The sequence below is a fragment of the Canis lupus genome, chromosome 4 (genome assembly GCF_048164855.1).
Source record: "Canis lupus baileyi chromosome 4, mCanLup2.hap1, whole genome shotgun sequence".
NCBI classification, from domain to species: Eukaryota; Metazoa; Chordata; class Mammalia; order Carnivora; family Canidae; genus Canis; species Canis lupus.
In genome coordinates this window covers 5,389,866-5,415,932 of record NC_132841.1, presented here as the reverse complement: position 1 = coordinate 5,415,932, position 26,067 = coordinate 5,389,866, and the positions used below count along the sequence as shown (strand labels likewise).

Below are 26,067 nucleotides of genomic sequence, written 5' to 3'. Positions count from 1 at the left end.
AGTGAAGAAAATCCCCAAAAAAGACAGGGTCAGAGAGAGGAGATCCTACATTCTTTACATCAATTCTGCCCAAATCAGGCTGACAAAATCTACATCCAAAGCAGAATTCGAGTAGCCCATCAAAATTCCAAAGAGCTGAACAGAGATTTCAGCTGCTGCCCACTGTGACAGCGGCGTCTAAAGTCTCTGTCAGCCAGGGGCACTGGGGGGGGGGGGGGGGGCTCAGTCAGTTAAGTGTTAACTCTTGACTTTGGCTTGGGTCATGATCTCAGGGTGGTGAGATTGAGCCCTGAGTCAGGCTCCACACTTAGCGGGGGAGTCTGCCTGCAATTCCTTCTCCTTCTCCCCGCCTTCCCCCACCCCCTGCTCATGGGTATGCTCCCTCGCGCTCTCTCTCTCTCTGCTCTCTCTGTTAGCCAATTTAACTGCCTGCTAAAACAAAACAAAACAAAACAAAAAAATCAAAACTCTTCAAGGAATATAATAGGATCCAGAGATCCTGCAATGAATTATTCACAATATCTAGGATACAATCCAAAATTACTTGATATAAGACAAACCAGGAAAATGTAATCCATACTCAAGAGAAAAGATGATAATCAATTAAGACAGACCATAACGTGATTCAAATATCAGAATAACAGAGAGGATTTTAAAGCCATTATTGTACCTAAGGTTAAAGCTGTAAAGAAAATATGTTCAAAATAAATGAACACAGGAAATTTTAGAGAAATAAAACTACAAAAGAGAATGAAAGGGACATTCTATAATTAGTACGATACCTAAAGTAGGTATTAGTACAATACCTAAAATGCATTCAGGGAGCCTGGGTGGCTCAGATGGTTAACCATCTGCCTTCAGCTTAGGTCATGATCTCTGGATCCTGGGATTGAGCCCCATGTTGGGCTCCCAGCTTACTAGCAAGGTGTCTGCTTCTCCCTCTGCCCCTGCTCATGCTCTCTCTCTTTCTGTCTCAAGTGAGTAAATAAAATCTTTTTTAAAAATAGTAAAAAATAAATAAATAAAATGCATTCACTGGTGAGGTTTAATAGCAGATTTGTAGTAGAAGAGTCAGTGAATGTGCATATAGATTGACAGAAATTATTGAATCTGAAAAACAAAACATTTAAAAAAATAGATACAGTCTCATGATCTGTGGAACAATGGCAAAAGGTCTAACATGCATATAATTGGAATCCCAGAATGAGTGCAGAAAATGGGGCTGAGCAAAATTTTTTGAAGAAATAATAGCTGAAAGTTTCCCAAATTTGGTGAAAGACAAATTTACAGATCGAAAAAAGTTGGCAAATCTGAGTAGCACAGACACAAAGAAAAAAACCACAGCAAGGTACAACACAAACTACTTAAAACCAAATATAAAAAGAAATTCTTAAAAGCAGCCAGGAGAAACAGACAAAAAACCAATTACATATATCATATATGGGAACAATAATACAAAAGATAGTTGGCTTCTCACCACAAACAATGGAGGCCAGAAAATATTGAAATACTGAAAAGAAGTCAACTCAGAATTTCTATATCCAGAAAATATTCCACAAGAAAATGGGGGAGGGGACAAATAAAGGCAAAACATAAATATTTTCAGAAACATGAAATCTAATCAAATGAATTACCAATAAACTTGCACATTCACAATATTCAGGAAGGAATGAAGAGCACCAAAAATAGTAAATATGTGGGCAAATATAAAGGATGATTTTTTTTCTCTAATTTACTTAAATATACATTTAGCTGTTTTAAAGCAGAAGTTGTAACATTGTACTGTTCTTATATTCTACATGAAAGGGTACAACATTAGTTTTAGGAAAAATGACAAGTTTAGGATGTCTACTGTAATCTTTCTGTCAATCATACACAAAAAGAGTAATGCAAAGAGCTGTGGATGAAAGGACAACAGAAAAATTAAAATGAAATTCTAAAAAATACTCAAACCCAAAGAAGGCAGGAAAAGAGGAACAGAAACAGAAAATGGTAGAATAGAAAACAAATAGCAAAATGAAAAATGGAAATCCAACCACTTCAATAATTGCATTAAATGTAAATGGATAGGGGATCCCTGGGTGGCTCAGCGGTTTAGCACCTGCCTTTGGGCCAGCGTGTGGTCCTGGAGTCCCGGGATTGAATCCCGCTTCGGGCTCCTGGCATGGAGCCTGCTTCTCCCAATGCCTGTATCTCTGCCTCTCTCTCTCTCTCTCTCCCTTTCTCTATCATGAATATATAAATTAAAAAATCTTTAAAAAAAAATGTAAATGGATAAACCCTCTCTATAAAAGGTAGAAATTCTCAGACTGAATCAAAAGGAAGACCCAACTATATGCTTGTCCTCAGGAAGCACAACTTCCAGATATATATATATATATATATATATATATATATATACACACACACATATATATAATTTAATATATATGTATTATTATATATTTTTTATATATATATATAAAATAATACACCATGACCAAGAGGAATAGGAGACTGGTTTAACATTTCAAAATCAACAACTGTTATTCATCCCACTAACAGAGTAAGAGCAACCCTGAAAACATTCTATATGCCCAGCAATAGAACAAATAAACATAGTGCTGAATATGACTTAGCAACTAAAAAAAAAAGAAAAGTGATGGGGCACCTGGCTGGCTCCATTGGCAGAATTGTGAGGTCAAGCCCCATATACGGCACAGAATTTACATTAAAAAAAAAAAAAAAGAGTTAACAGAAAAGGGAAAATTCATGAATACATACAAGAACATGGATGCTTTATAAAAACGCAGAAATCTTACACAGGAGAGTACTTTATGATTCTATTTACATATGAAATCCCACAACAAGCAAAACTAGTCTATGGTAACAGGAAAAAATGGTTAAAAAAAAAAAAAGGTGGCTATCTCTAGGAAGTGTGACAGGGGGATAGGAGCTTGGGTTATGCAGATTAAACTGACTAAGAGGCAGCTAGCTGGCTTAGTTGGAAGAACAGGTGAATCATGGAGTTTAAGCCCCATGTTGGGTATAGAGATTACTTAAATAAATAAAAACTTAGAAAATAAATACAAAACTGTACATTTTACTGTGCATGAAATTTTTAAAAACAACAAATATTAAAGTCTAATTAATGAAAAAAAAATCTAGCTAATGATATGAATGCTGAAGTGTTTAGGGTCAAAGTGTACTGATACCTGAAACTGACTCTGAAATACAGCCAGGAAAAATAAAAAGATCACTGAACAACTACATATATGATAAAGCAAATATAACAAAATGTTAATTAACTACTATAGAAGTTAGGTGGATATATGGGTGTTCACTGTATAATTCCTTTAAGATTTCTACAAAAAGGATTTGAAAGGATCTTTTCAAATACAATTCCTTCCTAATACACTTCTTCAGATGTATCCTGTGAAGAAATCAGATTTCTGTACATACCAGGAACAGAGTAACCCCAGTTGTTTTGAATGTTCATTCCCTCTACATCCTTATTAGAAAAGAGATTTGAAGCAGCTGTTAGCCTTATATTATAGTGATAGACTTTCAGGGTTGGAACAAAGAGACAATAAAACTCACTTACACCTTAGAGTCCCAAAGCTCTTAAATTCATTATCAACTTTTGTAATTCCTTAGGCTTTAGGGGATGTTAGGTTGGAAATTTCTAATCTGGTCCAATTTCTTCTTTTCTAGATATAACACGTTTACCATTCATTGGTATTCTCTTCCCAGACCAGCATATTAATATATTATGTTATAGTGTATCCAATCAGTAAGGGAAGAAAAAGGGAATTCTTCCAACTAGATATAATTATATAGACTTCCAACCTACTATATGCCATGAGGACAAAGCTAGTATTTTTTAAGAAGAAAAATGGGGAAAACCTTATACAAAACAGCGCATACCTCCTGTTCTGCCTGATAAAGTTTGACTGTGATGTTTCTCTGGAAACCCACATCGTTGGCATCATAAAACACCCCAAGACTGGTGATGACAATTGGGTAGAGAACTCGGAAGCTCACGCTGACAACTTGGTCCTCAGAAATCCCTGATGAAGTGTCTTCAGAAAGACTGAATGCCTCAATCTCCTGGTTCAAAACTAAGGAAATAATGAGAAAAGGAGTTTTACATAACAAATATAATCTTCTAATTATTTCACAAATGGCAGGAATTAAAAACAATTCAGGAATGTGGCTGCTTCTAGGAAAAAAATTATTTTGAAATTTAAGAATGAAGTTTTTAGCCACATATAGGTAAAATATTTAATTATCAGAACTACTTTATAAGTTTTTGTATATATACATGTGTGGATATACATATCTAAATGCCATAGAGGAATATTACCAAAGGCATCTATTAGGAAAGGTTCAATTAACAGGGATATTAAAAAGTAACTAATAAATAAAATCATTTAAAAAAAAAAGCAAACAGTACCTAATGCAGTCAAAAATAATGAGAAAATTTAGTCTTGGCTCTGCAAATTCCAAAATTCTACTTCTTGTTGGGCAATCTAAAATACTTGTGATGAAAAATAAATAAATAAAAAATAAAAATAAAAAAATAAAATAAATAAAATACTTGTGATGTCACATCACAAAAGTCCTTGAAATCACTTCCAATAACACTGAAAAACTATATAATACTGATAAAAGAAGCACATCAAACACAGTAGCATTTCTGACCACATACTGTGTGCCATGCCCCATCACATTTACATCTTCACAACTACACTGTGTGGTCGTGGCATTATCTGGCATTATGGATTATGATACTGAGGCCTGGAGATGTTAAGTAACTCGCCCAAGGTCATAGAAAGTGGCAGAGCCAGGAATCAACCCCAGGTTTATGCACTTCAAACTGCATGCTTTTTCCCCTTCCCCTCAGCTGTTTAAATCAAACCCAAAAATAGTCTTTTGCAAATAATGTTTTCAATTACCAGAAACGAATCAGGACTGATTACATGAAGCAGTGCACATGGCTGAGAGTATCAGAGCCACTTTATGAAATAATATAAAAACCTATTCTAAAAGATTTTAATGTTCTTTATATCTTTTCAAGCTGTGGTTTTCTAATTTTGCTGCTCACACAACCCCATCAAGCACATTTCTACACACTCTAGTATAGAGTATTTACAAAATATACACATACATTATTGTTACCAAGATATTCAGTCTTTATAAAGATAACATTGTTTTATTTTCAGATAAACAGAAATTCTGTTTTCTTCCCTCACCCACTGGATCCTTTGGATCCCTACCTGAAAATTCCTAAAGTGCTATTTTACATTCAGTAGATAGATGCTCAATAAAATGTGCCTAACTGGAACTGATGAGCCTACCCAGTTACCTACATTAGCAGGAGTGGAAAGGAGAATGATAAACATTTTGTGATGGGCTGGGCAAGCACTGCTAGACTCCAAATAAACTGGGTGACATCAAAAGATTTTTTTAATATACTCAGTAAATGTAAAATATTCAAGGTATATACATGGGTTAAAGGCTAACAGGTTAAGCACACTATAGCCTAACTACGTATCTGTTTAAAACAAATGTACCTTGAACATCAATAGGTTCAAAATAAATTTAGTTACACCTATTTTAAAAATGTTATAACCTAGGTGTTACATATATGAAAATTTTCTATTAATTAACAACTCCACTCCTTTAGTATTAATGAACAGTAATGCTTAAAATAATAAAAGTCTGGTTAATTTAAGGTGAGGTTTTTAAAAATTTGATCTGGGTTTCAAATGTAATTTGTTTTTTGTTTTTTTTTAAAGATTTATTTATTTATGATAGACAGAGAGAGAGAGAGAGAGAGAGAGGCAGAGACACAGGAGGAGGGAGAAGCAGGCTCCATGCTGGGAGCCCGACGTGGGACTCGATCCCGGGACTCCAGGATCACACCCTGGGCCAAAGGCAGGCGCCAAACCACTGAGCCACCCAGGGATCCCTTCAAATGTAATTTGTTCAAGCTTATTATTCTTATATCATCAGTAATACAACATTTTATTAGGTTCATGGTCCCTCTGGGACTCCAGTGCAAGCTAACGGACGTTCTCCTCAGAGAAACAGTAACACATGAAATTTTACTTATAATGTTAGAAGATCATAAGAAACCTCTGCTTTACACAATACAGACCTGAAAATATTGTGCAATTTATTTAAAAAGCTGATTGAATAGGGATCCCTGCGTGGCTCAGCGGTTTGGCACCTGTCTTCGGACTGGAGTGTGATCCTGGGGTCCAGGGATTGGGTCCCATATTGGGCTCCCCGTGTGGAGCCTGCTTCTCCCTCTGCCTGTGTCTCTGACTCTCTCTCTCTCATGAATAAATAAATAAGATATTTTTAAAAAATAAAAATTTTTTTAAAAAGCTGATTGAAACTGCACTTTATAAGAGGCGGATTCTTTAAAATAACATTAAGTACCTACACCATGTCCCAGGAACTATTCTAAGTTGTTTACATGTATCAACTTTTTTTCATCCTGTCAACCCCTATGGGGTACTTTTTATCCTCAGTTTATAGATGATGAAACAGAAGCATAAAGGAGGTAAATAACCGATCAAAGTTCACACAGCTGGGAAAGTCAGAGCCTAGATTTAAAGCCATGGAAGCCTGACTCCAAGGCCCACACTCTCAATGACAACACTAATGCTGCCTGTAAGAGTGAGGTGTATACAATTAAAAGGGTCTGACAAATCTTAACATACCAGAAGTCATAATCAGCACATTTACGACTTTGAAAAGTTTAGTCTTCCTTAGAACCATAGCCGGAGGGTGGGGGATGGGGGTGAATGGGTGACGGGCACTGAGGGGGGGCACTTGATGGGATGAGCACTGGGTGTTATTCTGTATGTTGGCAAATTGAACACCAATAAAAAATAAATTTATTGAAAAAAAAAAAAAAGAACCATAGCTGAACACAAAAGGAAATGCTGGTAAAGGAAGATATTTGCTTATACAGTCAGCAATGTCCTAAAACTGGTTCCCAGGTAACAGAGGGAACTTGATTAGGACCATCTTTCTTTATCATCAGAACTCCCACAAATCTTTAAGGAATACAAAATATTACCCATATTTAAAATCTTTTACTATTTGTTTCTTTCGCAGAAGCTTACAGGCAATAATTCTAAGAGAAAGATGCCTCACAGTATTCATACCAGGTTTACAATAAATTGACAAGATGGTGAAATCAGTAGTTATCTCAAAGTTCAAAACTCAGTTATTTAGGATTTATCTATATGTAAGGAATCTCCAGATGAATCTGAATCATACTGAAAAGGCAAACTCTCCTAGATCCTGAAATTATATCTATCTATTAAAGACTCCTCACAGATAGCTAGTGATCACTCGATCTGTCAAAAAGGATGAAAGATACATTTTGATAAAAGCTCAATCTGAGTCCGCTAAAAACAGATCACCAGACTAGTCAGTTTAGCAACTTCTCCTCAACATCAAATTTGTATGTAGAGTCACAGGGCTGGTGAAAGAGACGACTCACCTGGATTTGTGATGTTGAGCAATCTGCAGGAATAAGGATCTTCCCTGTCTTCCACAGGCACTTCACAGCCATGAGCACCTATTATGAACTTCACAAGCACACTGAGAGATGTGTTGGCATTAACATCAGATACTGATTTTCACTTTGCACATGAATGCTTCCTCATGCCCATTTCAAAGCTTTGGAGACTCGAGTGTTCATGAGGATTAATTCTAACTTTATTTTTCTAGTCTGGCAAAAGAGGAACAAGCGAACCAAAAGTTGCCAATCACCAAGTGACTTATGTGTAAGCCCTCTACCGTATATACGTTAAAGTGAGTATGGGGGCACCTGGGTGGCTCAGTGGTCAAGCATCCTGCCTTTGGCTCAGGGTGTGATCCCACAGTCCTGGGACTGAGTCCTGCATCAGACTCCCCATGAGGAGCCTGCTTCTTCCTGGGCCTATGTCTCTGCCTCTCTCCCTCTCTCTGTTATGAATAAATAAATAAAATCTTTTTTTTTTTAAATAAAATCTTGAAAAAAAATAAAGTGAGTATGAATATGTTTGGCCTGGCTACCAGCAAATGCTTTTTGTTAAAAGCAAATTACAGTAAAGTCAGTTTCTCATGCCCTGACCTAAAAACATATCTGTATCTGCAATCTTCTTTATTTGCTTTCTTCTATTTTATTTCATTTTTTTAAAGATTTTATTTATTTATTCATAGACACAGAGAGAGAGAGGCAGAGACACAGGCAGAGGGAGAAGCAGGCTCCACACAGGGAGCCCAATGTGGGACTCAATCCCGGGTCTCCAGGATCACACCCCACGCTGCAGGGGGTTCCAAACCACTGCACCACCGAGGCTGCCCTGCTTTCTTCTATTTTAGAAGGTATTCCTTTTACTCCAGATTAGTCTTCCCAAGCAAGAGGAGATGGTCTCCTCTCCTATATCTTACCTGCAACCTGTGGCTCCTTTCCTACCCTTTATAAATACGATGAGTCCTGATCCTAATTTTTTTCTTTTTAAAGATTTTATTTATTTATTCATGAGAAACACAGAAAAGAGACAGAGACACACACAGGGAGAAGGAGAAGCAGGCTCCATGCAGGGAGCCCGATGTGGGACTTGATCCCGGGTCTCTAGTATCACAGCCTGGGCTGAAGGCAGCGCTAAACTGCTGAGCCACCCGGGCTACCCCCTGATCCTAATTTCTATTTACCTACCATCCTTTCCTTTACAGTGAAGTCCTACAAAGGAATTAACTAAAATTGCAGGCTGTAGATTCTCATCTCCCACTCATTTTATAAAACAGAGACTTCAGCTTAATACCCACCACTTATACTGAAATGTTTACCACCAATGTAGCTACTGATTTGCTGCTAAATCAACGGACAACTTTTCAAGCCTTCAATCTGTGGTTCGATAGTAGTCTCTTTATGGTGTTCTTTTCCCTCCATTATGTGGGCTGCTCAGTCACCTACCAAGTCTGTCCATTAGGATAGATTTTAAAGCAGGGCTTTGCCCTTGGGCCTCTTCTCACTCTTTTTGCCTGCTCTCCCTGGACAATATTTATTCTCAAGGCTTCACCTAGCTTGGGAAGGATTCCTGAATTAGCATCTCTAGTTTGGACCCATCTTCTAAGTACAAGATCCATATATTCATTGAACATCTTTTCCTAGACAGCCCACAGATGACAGTCATGTGCTGGACCCGGCTCCTACTGGCCTGTGAGAGCCAACTGCTAAATTTTCAAGAATTCTGGAGGCTGGTTATTAAGAATAGCCTTTATGAAATTACATAAACATTAAAAACAAAGAAAATATTCAAATTAATCATTTCTCATTTCTCTATTATCTATGCTCTTGAGGTTATGTTTACCTATTACATCTGTGTGGTGGAAATAAAATGGTGTGCTACTGCATATTTTTCCTGAGTCTGTATTCAGAGATGTGGTATTCATTGGTTGAAGTTGGTCATGGAGGGAATACTTCCACCATGGAAACTGGCAAACAATAAAAATAAGGGTTTTATTTATTGTTTTGTTAACCTTAAGTGATGGAGGGAAAAAAAGCAAATGTTGGAGGAAAACTTAATGCAAATTAAACTTAAAAATGTGATGTGTATGCATAAATCAATGGAACAGAATAGAGAGCCCAGAGATAAACCCACAATTATATAGTCAATTAATCTATGACAATGGAGGCAAGGATATCCAATGGGAAAAAGACAGTCTCTTCAACAAGGAATGTTGGGAAACTGGACAGCTACCTGCAAAACAATGAAATGGGACCATGCTCTTACACCATACACAAAAATAAACTCAAAATAGACTAAAGACCTAAATGTGAGACCTAAATCCATAAAATTCCTAGAAGAGAACATAAGCAATAATTTCTCTGACATCAGCTATAGAAACATTTTTCTAGATATGTCTCCTCAGGCAAGGGAAACAAAAGCAAAGTTAAACTACTGGGACTACATCAAAATAAAGACCTTCCACACAGCAAAAGAAACTATCAATAAAACTAAAAAGCAACCTACAGAATGGGAGAAGATATTTCCAAAGACATCTGATAAGGATATAATACCCAAAATATATAAAGAACTCAACACCAAAAAAATCAAATAATCCAACTAAAAAAATGGGCAGAATACATGAATAGACATTTTTCCAAAGAAGACATCCAGATGGCTGACAGACGAAATAGTGTTCAACATCACTCACCATCAGGAAAAAACAAATCAAAACCATAATGAGATAATATCTGTTAGAATGGCTAATATCAAAAAGACAAGAAATAACAAGCCTTGGTAAGTATGTGTAGAAAAGGGTACTCTTGTCCACTGTTGGTGGGAATCAAACTGTTGTAACCACTGTGGAAAACAGTATGAAGGGTCCTCAAAAAATTAAAAATAGAATTAGCATATGATCCAGTAATTCCACTATTGGGTATTTAGCCCCCAAAAATGAAAACACTAATTTAGATATATAAGATAGATAAATACCTATCTATCTATCTATCTATCTATCTATCTATCTATCTATCTATCACAGCATTGTTTATAGTAGCATTCCATACAGTAGATATGGAAGCAACCCAAGTGTCCATCAATAGATGAATGAAGATGTAGTATGTGTATACAATGGAATTTTTTTTAAATTTTTATTTATTTATGATAGTCACACAGAGAGAGAGAGAGAGGCAGAGACACAGGCAGAGGGAGAAGCAGGCTCCATGCACCGGGAGCCCGACGTGGGATTCGATCCCGGGTCTCCAGGATCGCGCCCTGGGCCAAAGGCAGGCGCCAAACAGCTGCGCCACCCAGGGATCCCCAATGGAATATTATTCATCCATAAACAATGAACTCTTGCCATTTGCAACAACATGGATGGATCTAGAAAATATAATGCTAAGGAAAATAAGTCAGAGAAAGACAAATACCACAAGATTTCACTTATATGTGGAATTTAAGAAACAAAACAATAAACAAAGAAAAAAATGAGATAAACCAAAAAACAGACTCTTAGATGTAAAGAAACGGTGGTTGCCAGAGGTGAGGTTGCGGGGGGGGGGGGGGGTGCAAGTGAAACAGGTGAAGGGGATTAAGAATACACTTATCTTGATGAGCACTGAGTAATATATACAATTGTTGGATCACTATATTGTACACCTGAAACTAACATAACACTGAATGCTAATTATACTTGAATTAAAAATGAATAAATAAAAATTAAAAGAAAAAAGTGATGCGTCTATAGCCATTCCATTGTGAATAGTAGAAAACCTATTACCTAATTCAACAAAGAAGTCACTGACTTTATTGACTAAGAGTAAAGTTCTGGCACATATCTCAGTAGTCACTTTATTTTTTGAAAGGTTTTATTTATTTGACAGAGAGAAAGAGAGAGAGAGAGAGAGAACACTGGGGAGTGGCAGGCAGAGGAAGAGGGAGAGCAGGCTCCCTCCTGAGCAGGGAGCCCAATGGGGACTCAATCCCAGGACCCTGGGATCATGATCTGAGCTTGAAGGCAGCCACTCAACCGGCTGAGCCACCCAGGCACCAGGCATCCTCCAGGCATCCTCACCCAGGCATCCACTTTAGTTTTACTCTTTAACTTAAAGGAAACATTTATGTCCCAACTGTAATCTTTTGTCAATTGTATCTATCTATTTAATAGATACTTGTGAAATTGATATCTCATTTCTTTTACTACAAAGGCTTTTAATTAAAAATGGTCCTAGAAATATATATGGATACAATGGAATATAAGATTTGAAAGTAAATCACAGCCACAGAAATGCAAACACTTTACTAATGGCCAATTAAGGCAGAATACCATTCATAAGCAACTAGCATTTAGAATAAAAGTATAAACAGAAATGAATAAGTCTGCTAATTAAATTATTGCAGATATTTACCAAATTAGTTTTTTTTTAATTCTTCTTAAATACTCTTACTAGATCCATAAAATTACTCTGACCCAGGAAGAAGTTTTTGAGTAATATCTATTGCTATACAAATACACCATCATTTTTACAAAATAAATCACCAAGCTCACTAAATTTAAAGCAGGAATACTATGATGGCAAATAAATTACTGGTGACTATCTGAATGTTAATTTTCCTCATTACATTTAGTTCTGAGTCATTCCCTCAATAGTCACTGAGTGCCTTACCCTGGGTGGCTCAGTCATTTAAGCATCCAACTCTTGATTTTGGTTCAGGTCATGATCTCAGGGTCATGGGATCAAGCCTGGTGTTGGGCTCCACACTGGGCTTGGAGCCTGCTTAAGATTCTCTTTTCCTCAGCCCCTCTCCCCAGCTCATGCACGCTCTCTCAAAATAAAATCTTTAAAAAAAGTTAAAGTCCCTATGCTCATGAAATTATACTCTAGTGGGAAAAGAAAACAACTTATAAATATGAAGCCAAATATAAAAAACATGCTAATTGGTGGTAAGTAGTATAAAGAAAAATAAAGTCAAACAGGGAAGATAGAGAGGGAAAAGGGGTTATGTGCTATTTGATATGGGGCTGCCTCCTGCTAAGGTGACATCTAAACAGAGACCGGAAAAATGTGAGACTGTGAACCATGAGGATATCCAGTGGAAGAGTGATAAAGACAGGGGAGACAGTAAGTGCAAAGGCCCTGAGGCAGAAGCGCATTTAGTGTAGCACAGTGATGGTTGCCCATGAAGGGGAAACAGACGTAGCTAAGGTCTAAGACCATAGTAAAGACTTGGTATTTCACTCTGAGCAAAAGAGAGGTCAATGGAGAGGTATGAGCAGAAAATTGACAAAATTTGAGTAATTTTATTTTCAAAAAATTATTTATTTATTTATTCACGAGAGACACACAGAGAGAGGCAGAGACATAGGCAGAGGGAGAAGCAGGCTTCCCGCAGGGAGCCCGATGTGGGACTTGATCCCGGAACTCCGGGATCACACTCTGAGCTAAAGGCAGACATTCAACCACTGAGCCACCCAGGCGCCCCAAATTAGAGTGATTTTTAAAAGAAGCACTCTGGCTGCTGTATGGAAAATAGAATACAGAGAAACAAAGGTAGAAGCAGGAAATCCAGAGAGAGGCTTCTGCAAGAATCAAGGTGAGAGGTAATGTGGCCTAGAGGGTGGTGGTTTTGATAGTAGTGGTAAAGGTGGTGAGTGGCTAGATTCTGGATATAATACAAAGGTAGCACCAAGAAAATATGCTGATTGGTTGGATGTGGCATGTGGGAGAAAGAAGAAATCAAGATAAAATGTATTATAATTCTTTAAAACTTCCTATTTTACTGATGCCTTAACATCCTCACAAACAGCCTATGAGCGTCCTCTCCAGGTGACCTGATATGCCAGTGATAAGGCTGGTCCCTGCCACAATTCCCCCTCTTGCCTTCTCCTGACTGACCTAGTGATATTCTAACACAACAATGAAATCTTCACACATCTTTTGCTTATATAGTCCACCATGACCCCCAGTAAAGGCACATGCCAATGGCGCCCCACCTGCTTGGTTGGGCCTGCTTCCTGGCCGCTCCTCCTGTCTGGCTGCTCCCTGTGTGGCATACCATTCCTCCCTTTCTAGGACTTGTGAGTATAATCAATCTAATTTCATAGGCCTCTCCCAGTGTAACTTCTGTGGCCATGCTGGAGTGACCCTTAGGGACCCAAAAGGGGGATTACTCCCTCATAACATAGCCACCAGGGTTTTCTGTTTGAGCAACTGGTAGAAAGGGGTCATTGTTATCTGAGACAGGAAAGACTACCTAGGAAGTGCAGGTTTTGGAGGAGGTTCTAATAGTAGTGATGAGTCTGAGGCCTTTCATTTGCTGGTAATAGGTACTATTATCGAGATCATGAACTAAAGAAATCTTGAAAAGGAAAGAAAGCCGCTATGAATAAGATAGGAAATCTATCACTACTGATGACAAGAAAATTCTGCAACTGTATAGCTACTCACTTCCAAATGTGCCAGTTAATGTAATCCTGAGAAGGCCTTCTAGAATTGCTCATCATCTGAGTATCTATCTTCACATAACTAAAAGTTCAACCTCCCATGCTTTTCTTCCACTAGCCCCTCACTATATAATCTTTAGAGGCTGGTCTCACTGAGAAGACTAAGGCCTTGGGCTCCTAACCAATCAACATGAGATATGCTACCAAGCTCAACCTGGAAGAGCATGGCATATTATATACACTGCAGATTGCACAATTAAAAACTACTACAGAACAGAAAAAAAGGGCAGCCCCGGTGGCACAGCGGTTTAGCGCCACCTGCAGCCTGGGGTGTGATCCTGGAGACCCAGGATAGAGTCCCACATCGGGCTCCCTGCATGGAGCCTGCTTCTCCCTCTGCCTGCGTCTCTGCCTCTCTCTCTGTGTCTCTCATGAATAAATAAATAAAATCTTTAAAAAAAAAAAAAAGAACAGAAAAAAATAATTCAGTGTCTCTGTAAAGTCAGTGAAAAGCTTATTTTGACACAAACCTCTCTAAGCAGACAACTATTCTGGAATAGAACCTTTTAAGAATTTGTATTCTAGGGATCCCTGGGTGGCACAGCGGTTTAGCGCCTGCCTTTGGCCCAGGGCGCGATCCTGGAAACCCGGGATCGAATCCCACGTCAGGCTCCCGGTGCATGGAGCCTGCTTCTCCCTCTGCCTATGTCTCTGCCTCTCTCTCTCTCTGTGACTATCATAAATAAATAAAAATTAAAAAAAAAAAGAATTCGTATTCTAGGGGCGCCTAGGTGGCTCAGTTGGTTAAGCATCCCACTCTTGATTTTGGCTCAGGTCATGATCTCAGGGTCATAGGACTGAGCCTTGTGCCAGGCTCTGTACTAGGCGTAGAGCCTGCTTAAGATTCTCTCTCCTGGGAGGCCTGGGTGGCTTAGTGGTTGAGTGTCTGCCTTCGGCTCAGGGCATAGCCCCAGGATCGAGTCCCACATCAGGCTCCCTGCATGGAAGCCTGCTTCTCCTTCTGCCTATGTCTCTGCCTCTCTCACTCTCTCTCTCCCTCTCTCTCGATATCTCTCTCTGTGTGTCTCTCATAAATAAATAAAATTTTTAAAACCTTAAAAAAAAAATTCTCTCTCCCTCTCCCTTTGCCCCTCCCCCTGCTCATTCTTGCTCTCTATCTCAAAAAAATTACTATTCTAAATCAAAACAAAAACAAAACAAACCAGGTATCTATAAATACTAATATATTAACCAATGAATATATTCACCTCTAACTATCTTTTGGCTAAGAACCTTGGTTAAATTTACTTTTGTGACTCAACTACATGGAAGGGAAGAAAAATGAGATAGCCATTTCTCCCAGTAAGAAAGGCCACTTACCTAAATTAACATCTCTGTCCCCAAAAAGGTTTTTCAGAACTCTTATTCAATAAATCAGGCAAGGTGCCAACTAAGAAAACCTACCGTTGACTTAATGATGGATGTTGTATTAAATGCTTCAGCCAGGTGCTTCTTATCACATTTCGAAGTTCATGGTTATTGCGAGCTGACAACACACCAACTACCACATCATAGTGACTAGATTTCCAATGAGGAAATAAGGCCAATTGATCTAGAAATAAGCAACAACAAATTAGAAATGTCATGTCTCAATTACTGTTCTATATGTAACATAAAAATGTTTATTAGTAAATAATACATGTTCATGTGTGTAGAAAATACAAAGAAATACAAAGGAAAAAATATTTAAAAAATCACCCACAGACGTACCACCTAGATACCTACTACCAACATTTTTGACATAAAGTCTTTTTGTCTTCCCCACATGTGTATATATTTCTGCTCTACATAAGTACGTGAATTCTTCAAAACTAACAAGATGTTTATGAAGCAAATCAGTTTGAAAAGGCAGTGTGGCATAAATCATGCAATAGTAGGCAGTATAAGTCCATTAGGCCATGAGCAGAATCCTGTTTCTTTTTAAGATAAAAGTTATTTAACTTCTTTTTTTTTATTAAAGATTTTTTTTTTTAATTTAAGTACTCTCTACCCCCAACATGGGGCTTGAACTCACCACACTGAGATCAAGAATCTCAAGCTCAGGGGCCTGGGTGGCTCAGCTGGTTGGGCATCTGACTTTGGCTCAGGTCCTGATTCTGGGGTTCTGGGATTGAGCTCTGCATCAGGCTCCCTGCTCAGCGGGGAGTCTGTTTTTCCCTCTAATCCCTGTTTGAGCATGCTCTATCAAATAAATAAATGAAATCTTAAAAAAAAAAAGTCTCATGGTTCTACTGACTGAGCCAGTCAGCCACTCTGAAAAGTTAGGTAACTTCTTGAGCCTCAGTTTCCTTAACTACAAATGGGTATAGTAACACTTCTCATACAGTTGTTGTAAAAACTAAAAGAGATAATGTTTATAAAGGTCCTGGTTTGGTAACCAAAATAACAGGCACTCACTGGCAACCAAGAGCAACTATAACAACCACAACGAACATGTGCTTTCAAAGGTGAAGGCCTAAGTTAACGATAGTTAGGGGGCACCTGGGTGGCTCAGTGGGTTGAGCATCTGACTCTTGATTTTGACTCAGGTCATGAGATCAAGCCCCATATCGGGCTCTGTGCTAGGCATGGAGCCTGCTTGGGATTCTCTTCCTCCCTCTCCTTCTGCCCTGCCTCACTGTGGCTCTTGCTCTCTCAAAAAAAAAAAAAAAAAAAAAAAAAAAAAATTAGTAAGTTTGGGAAATAAAGCTGAAAGACTACTATGCTGGAATCTACCAGAACCCTCATTAACACCAATAAATTCTACAGCCAGCAAACCCTGTGTCATTTACTAAATATTCTAAAGAATGAAAGAGGGAGACAACATTTCCAGGGAGGCCAAACAAAAACAAAACAAAAACAAAAACCCACCAAAAATCAAGTGACAAATCACGTGAATGGCTCATTTTTTACTGCCATAAGGGCTAATGGGCAGGACTACATTTAAATAAAAATTGTCCTTAGAAGACAGAAGGGAAAGATACTTTGTTTTTTACCACCAGTTTCAAAGCTGGAGAGCTACAAGCTTATATATAGTTCTGAAGAGGGGCCCATTTCACCTTTCTCCAATGATGGGAATGGATCCAAAATGTTTCCAAAAATAACTTAAGGTCAGAGATCTTTACTACATTAAGTGCAATGTTTTTTATATGCCATAGGATCCACATATTCAGCCAAAAGACAACAAAAACATGTTGACATTTTTTCAAAGGGCCAATTAAAATAATAAAATCTGGGAGACAGATTCTTCTAATAGGATACCTGAAGAATATTACACTGTAACAATTCTAGGACTATAGAAATTTTTGTATAGATACCTTATTTTCCAAAACAGACACATTTCTTAAAAAAAATATATAAACAAGGTAGAGATACTTGTTATTTTAGCCTACCATGAATCCTGTACTAAAATGGATTCTTCTTTAAAGGTAGGAATTTATCTTTTATCTTTCTTTTTTTTTTTTAAGATTTATTTTAAAGAGAGAGTGAGCACAAGTAAGATGGGTAGGGAGAGGGAGAGAGAAGGGCAAGCAGACTCTCCACTGAGCACAGGCTTGATCCCAGAACCAAGAGATCATGACCTGAGCCAAAACCAAGAGGCGACTGCACCACACAGGGGCCCTAGGCAGGAATTTATCTTTAATGTAAACCCAAAATTTCCTTGACTAAGCTTGCTTGTAATAGACCATTTATTGCACACCTGTAAAGTACTAAATACTATATACAGAGTATCATTTTAAGGTTTTGCATGTAGAGTATCATTTAATGCTCACAACCCTGAAATGTAGGTGGTGTCAGGCTCCTTGTTAAACAAATAAGGAAAGAGGCACAGAGAATTCAGTAATTTCTGAATTTCTGCCTTTTCCTAAGGCAAACAGCTAGTAAATGGTGCAGCTAAAATTTAATCCTGGGCGATTTAACTCCATTCTTCATCACTGTTCTATTAGGGGCACAGTTTGATATAGCTCATCTGAGACTAAATTCTCTAAATCTTTTATTCGTAACACCAGATCAGGTGGTGAATTAGTGATAAGTAGATCACTAGAAATGCTGGTTAGCATGTTATTTTTTTTTTATAAATTCATGGCGCAGGAACATTTTTTCTCAGATACACAGAACTGTACAATGAAAGTTGTAGCTACTGATGGAACTAACTCTAAATGAGCCTGAATCTGGAGAATAATTTAAATGCTTATGTAAAATTGGCAATGATATATCCCATTTCACCCTCTACTTTTTCACAGAGAAATATTAAGTACTTTTAGCAACAAGAATGAGGCAAATGTAGTAACCAGATATATCTGACATTGATTCCATAGCCAAAGTGCTGCATGATACCAGTAATAAGCTATTTAAATCTCTGTACCTCAGTTTCCTAATGGAAAAAAAAGTGATACCAAAAAGTCTTCAGATGGTCTATTTCATTCATTTCAAAATGTCTTCTGGAATGATTAAAAGCCAGAGAAGGGCAAAATCACATTTAACCTTAATTAATTCCTCATTTACCTGACATCATCAGGAAACAAAGTTGATGCACAAAAGTAAAATCATAAAATAACTAAAATAATCTGTTAAATGCCAAATATCACTGCCTCATTTTTGGTAGATAATCAAAATGAACCTTTGAGAAATGGATTACATGAAATAATTTAACTTGTTCTTGATGACAAAGTCTTCATGAAAAATTTCTCAAATCCCTTTCTCATGATTAATTCTACCCGTTGCTTCAATTTGGACGCTTATCTCTCCCTGGACCATGACAAAGGCATCCTAATGATGAGCACTGAGTAATACATGGAAGTGCTGAATCATTGTATTGTGCACCTGAAACTAATACAACAGTGTATGTTAACTACACTGGAATAAAAAAAAAAAAAAAAGAGAGAGAGAGACAATTGGGAAATTTTGAACTAAGTATTGCAAAGAATCATTAATTTTTCTAATCATGATGATGGTTTTTGTGGTTATGGTTTTTTAAAGTCTATCTTTAGAGGTAATGTACTAAGATATTTATGGAAATAATAACTTATCTGTGATTTGCTTCCAAATAATCCAGTGGGAAGAAGTGGGTTGGTGTGTTTGTGAAAAATATGAGCTGAAGGTGTATGATGAATACATAATATTTGTTATAATCTTCTGCTTTTGGGTATGTTTAAAAATTTTCATAATAAAAACTTAAAATACGAAAAAAAAAAAAAACCCACCCAAGGCTATCCTAACAGTTTATTCCTAGTTTCTTCATATCACTGCCAAACAAGATTTTTCTAAAAATTATTAAGTATATAATAAAGATGACCATGTGGCATGTGAAAATCCCATGGCTTATGGTTGCAAACTACTTTTTGATCTCATTCCACTTCTCTCTGCCACTGCCAATCCTCTCTGCTTCTAATCCATGTCTAAGCTGCTTCTGTTGAACTGCTTTAGTTTACATGCATTTCTACTTTTCTTGCAGAGGAGAAGTGCATGGCAGATTCTGGCCTTTAAAAAACTTCTCCCTCCAGATATACTGAAAAACAGGTTTCTAAAGACTCAACCAAAAAACTATTAGAAATAATAAATTCAGTAAAGTTGGGGGGAAAATCAGCGGCACTTCAATACACTAAGAATGAACTATCAAAAAAAAAAAAAGAAGAAAAAAGAAATTCAGTAATCAATCCTATTTACAATTGAATCAAAATGATTAAGACATCTAGAAATAAATTTAACCAAGGAGGCAAAAGATCTGTACACTGGAAGCTGTAAGACATTGAAGAGAGAAACTGAAGAAGACAAAAATAAATGGAATGATATATTCTGTGCTTGTGGGCTGGAAGAATATTTTTTTAAATGTCCATAGTACCCAAAGCAATCTATAGATTCAATGCAATGCCTATCAAAATTCTAGTGGCATCTTTCACAGAAATACAGCAAACAACCCTAACATTTGTATGAAACTACAGAAGACCTTAAATAGGCACAGCAATCTCGGGAAAGAACAAAAGAGGAGGGCACCACGCAGCATAAGCTCTTCTATCATCATCGAAGAGGGGATGATTACAGCAATACAGGCCTACCTCAAGAAACAAGAAAAATCTCAAATAATCTAACCTTATACCTAAAGAAGCTAGAGGAAGAACAAAACCCAAAGCCACCAAAAGAAAATGATAAATATGAAAGCAGAAATAAATGATAACAATAAATGAAAGACTATGATAACAATAGAATGGATCAATGAAACCAAGAGCTAGTTCTCTCAAAACATCAACAAAATTGATAAATCTTAGCCAGACTCATCAAAAAAATCATTATTCACCATGATCAAGTAAGATTTACTCCAGGGTTGCAAGAGTGGTTCAGTATTTGCAAATCAACATGACTGAAAAGACACATGCATCCCTATGTTTGTTGCAGTTATTATTTACAGTAGCCAAGATATGGAAGTAGCCCATGTGTCCATCAACAGATAAATGGATAAACATGTGATATATACACAATGGAATATCACAACCATAAAAAAGAATGAGATCTTATCATCTGCAACAGCATAGAGGGACCAAGAGAGTATGATGCCAAGTGAAATAAGTCAGTCAGAGAAAGACAAATACAGTATGATCTTACTTTTACATAGAATCTAAACCAAACAGAACACCGAACTCAAAGAACAGACAGGTGGTTTGCAAAGATGAGGGGTGGCATGTGAAGGGAGTCAAAAGATTCTATGTAAAAGTAAGATCATACTGTATTTGTCTTTCAAGGAAATGTGGAGAATTATTTCAAGGAAATGGCTCCTCTCCTCCATTACTGCTGGAGTGGAATTTGGTAGTCTTCTGTGGGACAATTTGCCAATATACATGAAATACCTCAAACTGTGTAACTTCTTTTTTTAAAGTAGGTGCCATGCCCAGCACGGAGCCCAACATGGGGCTTGAACTCATGACCCAGAGATCAAGACCTGAACGGAGATCAAGGGTTGGCTGCTTAACCGACTAAGCCACCGAGACGCACCAGAACTGCAGAACCTTTATCTAGCAATTCCACGTCTAAGAACTTATTCTAGAGAAATAAATAGTGATGTACTAAAACATCTCTATTCATCACAGTGTCACTTATTAATAGTGGAAAACTGCAAAATCTATAAATGCAGAAATAAGGAATTAAATTATGGTTTATCTATATGCTAGAATATTAAGCAGCCATTAAAATGATGTTGTAGAATTACATTATATTGTAATTCACCATATTAAGACCAGCAGACTATAAGAACTATGTACATACTGCGTGGCTCCATTTATATAAAGTACAAACAGGCAAATCTCTACCATTTAAGATCAGGATAGTGGTTACCACTCCTGGCAGTGACAGAAGAGAATATGAAGGAGCTTCTGGGGTGCTGGATTAGTTGAGTGTATTCAGTTTGTGAAAATGTACCAAGCTACACATTTACATGCCCTTTTCTGAATATATATTATACATCAACACAGTTTTTTTAAAACATTTATTTATTCATGAGAGACAGAGAGGCAGAGACATAGGCAAAGGGAGAAACAGATTCCTCACAGGGAGCCCGATGGGGGATTTGATCCCGGAGCCCTGGGATCACACCCTGAGCCAAAGACAGATGCTCAACTGCTGAGCCACCCAGGCGTCCCCATCAATACAGTTTTTAAAAAATACTAAGTAATTTCCCTCAAATAGGCACTTTATGTGCATTCAAAAACCATAATATAGATTTTTCCTGTTTTTAAAAATAATTTCACATTTTTCTACAAAGACTTTATTAGATAAAAATTTAAATTATAAGGTCATCACAGAATGTGAATAGATGATCTGTAGGTGACAAATTCATACTTAGCTTTATTCTTTTGGTTCATTTTTTCAAATTATTAAGCACCTCCTATGTTCACTGTTCTAGATGGTAGATATACAGTAATAAACAAAAAACAAATCTTCATGTCAGGAATAATTAAAACCCCACACAAGCTCCCTGAGAACAATGGCATTCTCTTCTCAAATACGTATTATATCCTGAGGGTCTGGCAACTTGCTAAGCTCTATACTTAGAGTGGACATCCAAAATTTTTTCAAGACCCAGGGAAGCTGACTTCAAAACTGTTCAAAATAGACCCAAGGATTCTTAAAAATCAGGCCAAAAATTCCATGTTCTCACATGCATACTCTCTAATGACATCAATCACAGATAAGCAGAAATCTTGGAAATGAGGGAAATATACAAATTCATCACAGATCTACTGATAAGGACAATCATCACATGTACTACTAGCATGCTCTCACCAATCTCAAAAACCTTCCCAAACACCTCACTAGCCTATGCACCAGCCACCACTATCCTACTCCTCCTCTCGAAAATTCATGGAGTGTTTACTATGAATCAGGCACTTTTCTAGGTGTTGAATTAATTGAATCTTCACAACAACCCTAAGAGAACATCATTTTATAAATAAGGAAACTGAAGCATAGAGACAAGATTAACATATAGGGATAATTTTGCATGAATGGCCCTAGGCAAAATTGCAAAGGAAGCTCCATTTGTCTTTGGCCTTCTCCTTGCTCCATGTTTGTTTCAATTTGACAAGTTTTAAGGACCTCAGAGCAAGGATTCTGCATCTAGTTGGATACCTAGGACTCTAAGCATTTATTGAATATCGGATATGTTTCATCCCTTTCTCTTTGGTTTCTTTTTCTCCAAATATCCTAGAATGACAGGACTTCTTTGGTCTCATCATTTTGCTAAATTTACTGTTACATAATTCCAAAGGCATTACCCAAAATGAGTATAATATACTAACTATATCCTCTATCTATATTCTCCAGTTCAATGTCCGTCTCCACTCTCCTCATCCACCCCTAGGTGTGCTGGATTTCACAAGAGATCTGCTTCCCCTTCACCAGTTGCTCTCCTGGACCATATTTGGCTGTTTCAAGTGAGCCACTAATTAGAGAAGTATCAGGTGCTGATAGGACTCCCACGCGTCATTCAGGTCCCTGCTCATCAGCACTTCTTTAGAGGGGCCTCCTCTGAACCTCTCTATTTAGAACAGCAGCACACCATTTTCAATCCTCTTACACTACTTTTTGTCATCCCACCTATCACTGTCCCCTTTGATATTTAATAATTATTTTTTCTCTTGACTTCCTTTCTAAATTGTAAACTGCAGGTGCTTGGGTGGCTCAGTTGAGTAAGCATCTGCCTTTGGCTCAGGTCATGATTCCAGGGTCCTGGGATTGAGTCCTGCGTCCAGCTTCTTGCTCAGAAGGGAGCCTGCTTCTCCCTCTGTCCCTCCCCCTGCTCTCTCTCTCTCTCTTAAATGAATAAATAAAATCTTTAAAACAATAAACTGCAAACCGCATGACAGCAGGGACTTGATCTGGATTACTGCTGTAATTCCATACCTATAGCAGAAGTGGGCAGAGTAGACTCTCAAAGATTTGCTGAATTCATTACAAGTCAGAGGGTCATTCTTAATATTAAGGAAGGTAAATTTCCCTTAAAAAAAAAAAATACTGCTACCACTTAATGAGCCTGAAGACAAAGAAACAGAGAAGAGAACAAACACAAATCTTAAAACATTAATTCAAGAGAAGAATATTCAACCAAATCTTTGGTTTTCTCTCTCACCTTAGGCTGAAGGTATAAGGGTAGAAATGTAAAAGCGCCCAAATGTTTTAGTTTGGACATTGTGGTGACACAATGGGAAAAGGAGCTGCAGGAAATTTTAGCGATCAATATGCTTCTGCTGTTTTTAGTTTTGAAAAGTGAAAGGAGTCTGTTAGGTTTCATTTAGATTAAAATACCTCATTTATCATCCAACCAGATGCACGATATCCATCTGAAGTCAATTTAAGTAACAGAGTACTGATTTCTCCACCCATAGCTGGATCCTCTCCGTGGCCTACTTCCCAGTCCCCTTAATCTAGCTCAGGCCAACCTGAGGGCAGATACGGGCATTGTCTAAACACTACGAGGACAGGAAAAACTTCACTGAAACTAAGAAATTGCCTATTCAGTTTTAAGCTTCAAGGCAAAGAGGTGTTGCTTGTTTATGGAACCCTAAAAGACTATTAAGGTCATAAATATCCTAAGAATGCTCTGCAAGTAAATTCTAGCAGCACTCTCTCACACAAAAGGCAAGAAAGCTGTAAAACACAAACCTAACAGATGTTACAAAGCATTTTATATCTATGGCACTATTTCCTCGGCTCGGTTTACAAAAACCAAAAAAAAAAAAAAGCCTCAAATCCTAACCTGTTAACAGGTTAAATGCTCTATAACCACTGTTTTGTTTTTTTTTTCCATTAAGTAATTTAAACTTTAAATTCTATTCAGGTAACACAAATAGCCTTTTCAAAGAGCTTGTGGTTTGTCTAATAGGGAAAGATTCTAAGACATTGTTACCAGTATAAAGGATCCCATTGCAACAATGAGATTGCTTTGAGAACTGCCCAATTAGTGTCTATGCTTCCTACTTAAAAAATAAGGCACAGACTCATCTCAGAATCACAAATATTGCAGTCTAATTTTTAAAACTTTTGGTTAAGAAAACAGCTGTTCTGGGGAGTAGTAGTTGGGAAAAAACTCCCTGAGTAGTTGGAACACAAAATAACTATTACCTCATTTTAAAAATGTCCTAGGGCAACCATTAAAAAAGAAGACAAGAAAAAAGGGGGAACTCCATTAACAAAAACAAACAAACAAACAAACAAACAAAAATGCACCGGGTACCTACTACGGACAAAGCCTTCTATCCATCAGGCCGGGAAAGGAACGAGAAAGAACAAAGGTCTCTTTCCCACGAGAGGGTAAGTTTTCGAACAAGTGGATATGACCGTTCGGAGAATTTCGTGTTTTCACGTCGACTTCACTAACAGGCTTCGCAAGCCAACTCCCAGGAACAGGTCCGCCCGAGGCCAGGCCCTACCTAGTTCGTGTCCCGATTTGTTGGACCGACTGACATCACAGTTTTCAAAGAAAACAAAGTGCAGTAAATTCTCACGGCAAAGTGATCCTCAAAAGCAAAACCCAGCCTTGGCAAGCACGCTCGGGCATGGCCCACGGCGCTAAGGCCCCCGAGTCCGGGCGCCTGGAGCGAGGACGGCCGACCGCCTGGGGAGCGGCCCGGGGACAGACGACTCGCGGGGCGGGCGGGGCTCGCGTGGCCGCGCAGGAAAGCGGGAGGTGAGCAGCGGCGCCCACGCGAAGCCAGAAGAGCGCCCCGAGGCTGCCCGGTTACCGCCCCGAGGATGAAAAGGGCCGTTTGTCTCGCCTGCGGCGGGTCGCACTCGGCCCGCTGCCCCCTCCGGGGCTCGGCGGCGGCCTCCCTCCCCTCACGGCCTCCTGGCCCGCGCGGCCCCAGGACCTCACCTGCGGGGCCGGCCCCGGAGGCGCGGGCGGGCGGCGGGGAGCGCAGCCGCAGCCAGAGGTGCAGCGCGGCCCCGAGCACACACGGGCACAGCAGCACCAGCCAGTTTCGCATTGGCCGCCCCCGCCGGCTCCACCTCGCGCCCCCGCCACGCGCCGGGCTCTCCCGCGTCCCGGCGGAGAGGGAGGGGACCCGCGAAGAGCGAGGCCGAGGGGCGGCGGCCGACGCACGCGCGACCCCGCTGGGCACGCCTGCCCTCGCTCCCGCCGCCGGCCAGACTCCTCGCGGTTGCCGGCCCCGCGCCTCGGGCTCCTCCAACCGCGGGCGGCGGCGCCTCAGCCGGCCAGGCCCCGCCCCCTCCGCTTGGCCTTCCCCCGGCCCCACCCACCTCCCCCGCCCCGCCCCGCCCCGCCCCCTCCTCTCGCGGCCCCTCCCGCGCCCGCGGGCCAGCCGGGAGCTGAAGTCCTGCTCTGGGCCTACGCAGGGAGCGCACCCCGGTGGTCCCGAGGCGCGAAAACCACATTTCCCATAATCGCATGCACTTGCTTTGCGTCCCTCGGCGGTCGCGGAGGGGAAGCGCGAAGCGCCACTTGGAGCATGCGCGTCCCCTCCTGACGCCTACATCCTCCCGAGAGCCGAGGGGGGGGGCGGTGCGCGGCGCCAAGTTGTCGGTGGCCGGCGCTACTGCGGGGGGGAACCGCGGAGGCGAAGGTTGCCCGGGACCTCG

The 26,067-nt window shown here is 39.2% G+C and overlaps 1 protein-coding gene across 2 annotated transcripts in view; it reads right to left on the bottom strand.

Moving 5' to 3' along the window:
- The window catches only part of B3GALNT2 (beta-1,3-N-acetylgalactosaminyltransferase 2), a 56,948-nt gene extending 31,331 nt beyond the window's left edge, over positions 1 to 25,617 (bottom strand). The window contains exons 1-4 of one of the 2 annotated variants that reach the window (XM_072823004.1): positions 25,343 to 25,617; positions 15,406 to 15,553; positions 7,505 to 7,605; positions 3,907 to 4,100 (exon numbers count right to left, since the gene is read on the bottom strand). In XM_072823004.1, the coding sequence (XP_072679105.1) occupies positions 3,907 to 4,100; positions 7,505 to 7,605; positions 15,406 to 15,553; positions 25,343 to 25,454 (555 nt within the window). In that variant the 5' untranslated portion in view covers positions 25,455 to 25,617. The remainder of the gene's footprint in view (positions 1 to 3,906; positions 4,101 to 7,504; positions 7,606 to 15,405; positions 15,554 to 25,342) is intronic. The other variant, XM_072823003.1, reaches the window with a different exon arrangement.
- Positions 25,618 to 26,067: the final 450 nt, after the last annotated feature.